Below are 7,792 nucleotides of genomic sequence, written 5' to 3' on the forward strand. Positions count from 1 at the left end.
AATGAATGGAAATGCCATTATTCTGTTTCAAATGGCAATCAAATAACATGTTCTTTTTAATTAAACTTTAACGTAATAATAATAATAATAATAATAATAATAAAATACAATAAATTGACAAGAGTTTTCGTTTCAATGCAATGGACATTGTGCTGTTCCTGTTCCTTGTCCACCTCACCTGGGGGCAGTATAATACAGACATACGGATATACACAGACACATCTGAACTCCTCTGCAGTAATATTAGCCATTCATTGCAAAGGATAAAGAATATATGTCTGAAAGAAATAAATATCCAACGGTAGTGGCCCACAAGCACCGGTCCACCAACCAATACAGTTATACTGGGCCACACAGATTGAGAAGGTTTTTTGTTTGTTTTTGAAGCGCAGTACATACATCCCAATTGGGAATGTCAACAGTCTCCCATGCCCTGCTTCTTAATGATTTATAAATAGGTTATAAAGCAATTATGTACAACCCCCTTATTGTAAAGTAGTAAATTCTTCATTGTGACACAAGGAACAGCCCCCTTTATGTAAACACACTTTGCATGTTTGAACTGCTTTGCTCACTTTTTTTTTTTTTTTTTCTGCAAGGAAAAGGTGTCCAATGAGAAGCGGCCGCGGGGTTGTACTTAGTGAGAAAGTGTGAGCTTTACACAGCCACATCAGCACTCAGATAGATGAGCAGATAAGAGTGCTTTAAAAAGGAGGCACGCTTAGAGCACTCTTTTGCTTTGCTGCAGAGTCCGAAAGAACCCTCACCCCCCCCCGCCCAGCTCACCACCTGTTTTCACCCACGTCACCACCATGACTTTCAACGGCAACTGGAAAGTGGACCGCAATGACAACTATGACAAGTTCATGGAGCAAATGGGTATGTGAGCAAATAGAATGGTACTGATGGAATTATTGCAATGAATTGGATTTTATTTGAAGAATGCTGTATTTTGGTGAAAGAAACATGCATAATATACATACCGGTACATACAATTAAAAATAAATAAAATGTGACATCATTTATATATGTTGTTATAATTTAATACAAATATGTAAAATTTGGAAAAGAAAACCAGAATTATTCAAAACAATACATACACAATAAATTTTAAAGTTAACATGTCTATTTTAAAGGGATACTTTACTTATTTAGCCATTTTTGGCAGTTAAACATGAATATTTTTTGCCTATAATAAATTTGATATTTTCATTATTTTTCACGTACAATTAGTATCTTTAAAAACACATTTTGCAACTTGCTGTCGACTGAAAATGACATCCCAAGGGCTCAAGTAACCAATCACAGCTCAGCGTGTGAATGTCACATGACCAAACCTAGAAAACAGGTGAGCTGTAATTGGTTACCTGAGCCCTTGTGATGTCATTTTCAGTCAACAGCAAGTTGCAAAATGTGTTTTTAAAGGTATTAATTGTACGTGAAAAATAATGAAAGTATCAAATAAATTACAGGCAAAATATGAACTTTTGATTGCAATAATGGGCTAAATAAGTGAAGTATCCCTTTAAGGAGTACTCTACATCTGACTAAAAATAATGTCTAATATTGTAATATTCTAATTAATATTTATTTTAAATGTATGCATTTTTTTAATGTTACATTTGTCTTAATATTGTCTACTACTGTTTTTGTTTCCACATCTTTTTTTTTTAAAGTCGATAAATCTATTTTTGATTTTAAAAATGTGAGCGTTTGTACTTCGTCATTTCATAATTTAATAAAAAAAAAATAAATCAAACATTTACATTTTCATTTAGTCATTATTATTATTATTTTTTTTCCAGTGGCTAATCAAACATATTAAATATATCTGTGAACATCTTTTCTCTTTTTTTCATGAACATTTGGGCCTACTAGGACAATATGTCGGTATTTGGAGAGCAAAGTACTTTTTGAGGCAATACTTGGGTGCAATAACGTTGACAACCACTAGGTGTGCCAAGTAATCTCAAATCACATCTTTATAAGCCACATGAATATGAATACTAGAGTAAATATTGGTGCAAGGATGTAAAGTGAACACACCCTGCATGGACCTGCAGCGTCCGGTCCGGTGCCACACCACTAGCACGTTATTGTGTGCGTTGACAGGCGTCAACATGGTGAAGAGGAAGCTGGCCTCCCACGACAATCTAAAAATCACCATCGAGCAGAACGGAGACAAGTTCCACGTGAAGGAGAGCAGCAATTTCCGTACCCTGGAACTCGACTTCACCCTGGGGGTCGACTTTGATTACAGCCTGGCTGACGGCACAGAAGTAACTGTGAGTAAACAGGCGCCAAATGCTACAAAGGACCTTCATGTTGCTGATCCTGCTCCAAATCAATCACTTCAGACTTTTGAAATTTGAACTTTGGAGGCTGCAAGATTTGACTTGTTTGCAGAAGAAAGTAAAGGGCTTTATTTTAAAAACCATTTGGGCATAGCTGCTTATAATCATCCGCAATAGTTGCAATTGCTATTAGTATTTATAAGAATCAGTGCCTCCTTTTAAAGTGGCACTAAGGAACTTTTCAACCTTAATAAAATATATTCATAACTCTTCTGATAAAACATCAACTTAAAACTAGTTGAATGGTACCTTTGCAATGGCCTGAGAGGGTCGTCATCATTTTTTACTGGCACTAAGCAATTTTGAGGAGGGTGGTAGGAACACCATACGAAAAACTACAAATGTTCTGACTGCTTTATACTTGCCCCTTTCCCCATTCGTTACAAAAATGGAAGCTAATTTGAATGTCAATGCACGATTACTGGCAGAAGCTGCAAAACAACTGAAAAGATTTGTCTGAGGAGACAAAAAAGAATAAGCTACCCGGATAAAAGGACAGTCAGTGATAAACATTGGCCAGGCTTTCACTTGCTGGCGTGGGTTCAAAAACGACGCAATGCGCGTGTCCTCATGAGAAATGTGGTCTTACTTCGGACATAACTATACCGCTTTGGTCCATTTGGTGCCGCCATAATCAAGGTAAACTGAAAGTTCCCAAGTGTTGCTTTAAAGCAACACATGGTTTATTGTAACTGATGAAATAAAAAATAAATAAAAATTGTACATTTAACTTAATTTATTTTAAATAGTTAAGTACTACAAAATTGTATATATATATATTTGCACACAAAAAATGAGGGTTGATGTTATACAGGGGGCTTACAAAACAATATAATAATAATAATAATAATAATAATAATAATAATAATAATAATAATAATAATAATAATAACAATAATAATAATAATAATAATAATAATAATAATAATAATAATAATAATAATAATAGCACCGATTTATTGCACATTTCATACACAATGTAACTCAATATGCTTTACTGGAATTAAAAGTAAGCAATTACAAACCCGCTTTCATATCAATTTTCCGCTATATGAAAATACTGAAAGTTAAACGTGATTTCAGGGCTCATGGAGGCTGGAGGGTGAGACGCTGAAGGGCACCTTCACCAGGAAAGACAACGGCAAGCAGCTTACGACCACAAGAATTGTGCAAGGAGATGAGCTCATACAGGTGGGGAACCTTAAACACACGCACACTCCGACACACACCTTTACAGTCTGAGTATATTGAGGTGGCCTTTCTGTCTTTCGCCCACAGAGCTACAACTACGAAGGTGTGGATGCTAAAAGGATTTTCAAGCGGGCTTAGGTTTTTACAACCTTCTGAGGGGCGTTACAGACTGTATTGTATGATTTACTGTATGCCTGATAACCTGTATTAAGTGAACTGTGTGTGTCATGCCTCAGGTATGTACCCCCTCCCCCCAAAAAACATTTGCACTGGATTTTGACTTGACCATAATAAATAATACATATACGATAGCACACTCTTCTTGCTGGTATTAACTTTACGTAAAACAAGCACGCCCAACAATGTGTCGCAGACTATTTTTGTTCTGTCATAAAATGTTGTAAGATCCGTTTATTTGTTGCACGTCTATTTTTTTAAATTTATATCAAGGTGTACAATTGATGCTCGTCGACACTAGTATGAGATGTGACAATTGAAGCACAAAGTGAGACCATGGAAACAATATGAACTTTCTGGTATGTGCGATATGTGCAGCCGCAAAGGGCGACATTTCTATGATTGCGGCAAGAATTTTGTTGAAGAGAGTTTATCGATGTCAAGGAAGTATTTTGGTTGTTTGAAAACATGTATTTTTGGGGGGGGGACTAAAGGCAGTGTTGTTTTTGGCGGCCATTTTAGTTGAGTCTTTTGGATGAAAAGTGCTTAGGCTTATTAGTTTTAGTCACATTTTACTAACAAAAAGAATTTTCTTTTTCTAAGTTCAATACATAATTTTGACAAAATACTACCAAGTTAAGAAAACAGAATTAAATAGAACTATCAAATAAGCAAAAAAAAAATACCTTTTGGGATAGTTTAACGGCCAAGATGCTAACGTTACAGAAGCCAAGTGTACTGTTCATTTAGAAAGAAAAATCTAAAACGGGCACTACTACATTTCCCTCCATATTTCAGAAAGTCACTCAAATATGGGTCAATATGACAACACTTACACTTGCAGCCTGGGCAAAAATTCCTGCATGTTCTACACATACAATAACACATATACACAAGCTAAAGAATTGACCTTAGCACAACAGAGCTAATTTTAGCTTGAAGCTAGCTAGTAGCCCATTTTAACCCTACCCTTTTAATCAACTGTACTGTACTTTGAAATTTAATCACATACCTATTATTAAGTGACAATTATGTATACGTTAAGATGACTTACAACTTACCTTTGAATTTGCATTGGCGTGGCGAGCATTCATTTTTGAATGTCCTGCAGATCATCTGATAACATTTTCATACATCTCATCAACGAAAACTTGCCAGTCTTGTCATATTTGAGTCATCAGAGAGATATTTAGCTCATCGCCGTCATTAAGGGGGGTAGGGGGATGAATAAAAAAATAAAAATTAAAAATCAATTAAATAATTCCGTTATGCCAGTTGGTGGCAGCCACAACAACGTTCAGTCATACATAGACAAACGTGCTAGCTAAAAGTGCCTTTTAGCTAGCTGAAGACAAGGATGTGACATCACTACATAAAACACCATCCACACCCACAGCAAAACAGCACAGTGAAACAAAAATCAACAGGTGAGTAAATCGCACGTACATACATTACAGTGTGAGTGTGGTAGAGGGTAGCCACGGGGGGTCTTGAAGAGGGTGTCACTTAAGCTTGACTCGCCACTGAACATGACAGCAGTATGATATACAAAAACCTGATGAAGTAGCGCAGCGTGTGAGATGTCAACAAAATGGTTGTGCAATAGTGGTGAAATGTTGCACAGCACTCTGAGATAAACTGTTAGCCAAGTATTGAGTAGGCTACTGGGCGTTCAAATCCCTGATTTGGGTGTACAAAGGAAACGTGACACCTTTTCAGAGTGATACAATAATTTATTCAACAGTAATAAATAAAAAATAAATATATATTATCTACAAAAATATAAAGTGCAGACAGATTCTGGACGTTGTTTTCCCGAAACGGTGATGCTACTCGCACAGAGATGTGATCCACATGTACATACAGTACAAGGCAGCATCGGCCGCTACCACGGACAACCGCACGTGCACAAGGTTCATGTGTGGGGATGAAAAAATGAGCGTGATTACATCATCTCCAAACATTTTCAATAAAGACTGATGTACCGTATGTCCTCAAATAGTGGCCTTTGAAAAATGAAAATCTTTGCCTCCCTCAAATAAATAACTATATTATTGTCATAGCTACAGAAAACTACACTTCTCTTCTAGACGCTGATTTGAGTTTGCTTCGTACATACTGTAACGTTATAGAAGTGAATAAAAAAATTAAAAAAAGACAAGAAATGTAGGGATGTCAAACTCATTTTTGTTCCAATCAATAACAATCACATTTAGCAATTGGCGACCAGTCGACGATGTACCCAGCTAGCTCAAAGTCCAAAAAAAATTTGGTCAATTTTTTTAGGCTCACCAAGTAAAAAGCATAAAAACTGTAAATTACTTTCTTGATCATAAAGCAGGATATAGACTGGAAATATTCTTCAAAAATAAGTTTCAAGCTGTTTACTGTCACAACAACCATATCGCTTCAACTACTATACAATGGAAACCACAATAAGCACGTGCTAACTATTAGATGCTAATAGCATCTATGCTAAGCAAAGCATGCAGACAGATAATATAACAGAACTCACAGGCATATAGTCTTTGTCCTCTGCGAAGAACGACTAATACTGCCGTACTGAGAAACAGAAAGGAACTGAGTCTCCATTACGGTATGTCCATTTGTGACTTATACTGCCCCCAGGTGGCCAAGGTGCCATGATTATTCTTTTATTAAATTCTTATACTAAATTAAATCTATTTTTGTCATTCTTATGAACATACTACTTAACCGCCATATTGAATAAATGACTATGACCTTCCTTGGTAACAACTGGTCATGATACCATCTAGGATACTAATTGAATAATTTAGTCGGGCATTAGATAAAACAAATCCGTACGATCCTGACCAGGATTGTTAAATTACTAGGTCAATAACAATTGCAATCAATTCTTAGAGATGAAGCTGCTGTAAAAATGGAGTACTTACTTTATTAGTTTTTAACTTCTGGATGGTTAATCGTTAAGGACTAATAAGTGGGGGTAGATCGGATTGGCTCCGTAAAACTAAAGGAAGTTAGTAAACCTAGGCGAATTCATCTCGACACCGGCTTAATGAGCTCCTGTCCCCTTGCAAGAGTGCATTAGGCGAGGGAAGAGGGGAGTTTCCACCCATTAAATGGAAAGTCGGTCAGGACATTTTCCCGATTGGTCCTGTGGTAAGCGGAATCTGACAATATAGAACATGCATTGCAAGAGAAAGTATGACAATACTGTTTAATTCTATTTAATTATGTCCTAAAAAAACAAACTAATTGTCTAATGAAACTAATTTTATTTTATTTTTTTGGTGGGGTAGGGGGCTGGAACGAGGCTGGAATTGTATTTCCATTTACTGTAGTTCATTTATAAAAGATATATATTTGCATCTCAAGGCAACACTGTGCTATTTTTAGCCCATGTCAGGCTCTCGTTTACTGTTCCTAGTATACAAAATAGAATGTGATCCAAATGAAACAGATCCTGGTGGGATCCCATATAGAAAATCGATCAATCAATACACAGCAGCATGCCTTGCTCAAACCTTAGGCCTCCTCGCTCTCCAACAGATACCTCCTTTAAAAAAAAAAAAAAAAAAAAAAAAGGCCACTTGTTGAGGAAATACGGTAATAATATGTCATGTGACATGACCAAACAGCCCAACTTTTGGATGCTGTGAAACACAAATGAATATTTCTTCAAAGACCTCAGCATCGCCAAGGTGATGATATTTTTGCCTGTGATAAGCTGGCAAGTCAGCTGGGATCGGCGCCACCTCATCCCAACGAGGACAAGCACTCTATAAAATGATCATTTTTGCCGTCACATCGGTCGCTGCATATTGAGGGGGCGGGGGGAAATAAAAAGAAGTTCTGACATCACAACCCCGCGTCGCGCGCCTCCCCGCCAACAAACATGCGTCACTCGTTAAAAATGTCAAGGCACTCGTGATGCAACGGAAGACACGCCGAGTGTAAAATACAAGAAAATAGAATCGAATTCTGTACAGAGAGTGAACGGATTTCCAAGGGAAAAGAAAACACGTCATAAAGGTGCTACATTGTCACCGGTGTGTCAAACAATGGCTCTAATCATCCACTATAAC

General features: G+C 36.8%; 1 protein-coding gene across 1 annotated transcript; it reads left to right on the forward strand.

Moving 5' to 3' along the window:
- Positions 1-710: 710 nt before the first annotated feature.
- On the forward strand, positions 711-3,900 carry fabp2 (fatty acid binding protein 2, intestinal). The gene is made up of 4 exons (XM_077524648.1): positions 711-879; positions 2,113-2,285; positions 3,438-3,545; positions 3,633-3,900. The coding sequence occupies exons 1-4, from the start codon at positions 813-815 to the stop codon at positions 3,681-3,683; spliced, it is 399 nt and encodes a 132-aa protein (XP_077380774.1). The 5' UTR covers positions 711-812; the 3' UTR covers positions 3,684-3,900.
- Positions 3,901-7,792: the final 3,892 nt, after the last annotated feature.

This window comes from Festucalex cinctus, chromosome 6 (assembly GCF_051991245.1).
Source record: "Festucalex cinctus isolate MCC-2025b chromosome 6, RoL_Fcin_1.0, whole genome shotgun sequence".
Lineage (NCBI taxonomy): Eukaryota > Metazoa > Chordata > Actinopteri > Syngnathiformes > Syngnathidae > Festucalex > Festucalex cinctus.

What these genes read in the sequence shown, in the direction of transcription:
- fabp2 (XM_077524648.1), top strand. Translation starts at nt 813, where the DNA reads ATGACTTTCAACGGCAACTGGAAAGTGGACCGCAATGACAACTATGAC. An exon ending in CAAGTTCATGGAGCAAATGG is followed by an intron (nt 880 to 2,112) that starts GTATGTGAGCAA and finishes GTGCGTTGACAG; the next exon opens with GCGTCAACATGGTGAAGAGG. An exon ending in AAGGAGATGAGCTCATACAG is followed by an intron (nt 3,546 to 3,632) that starts GTGGGGAACCTT and finishes TTTCGCCCACAG; the next exon opens with AGCTACAACTACGAAGGTGT.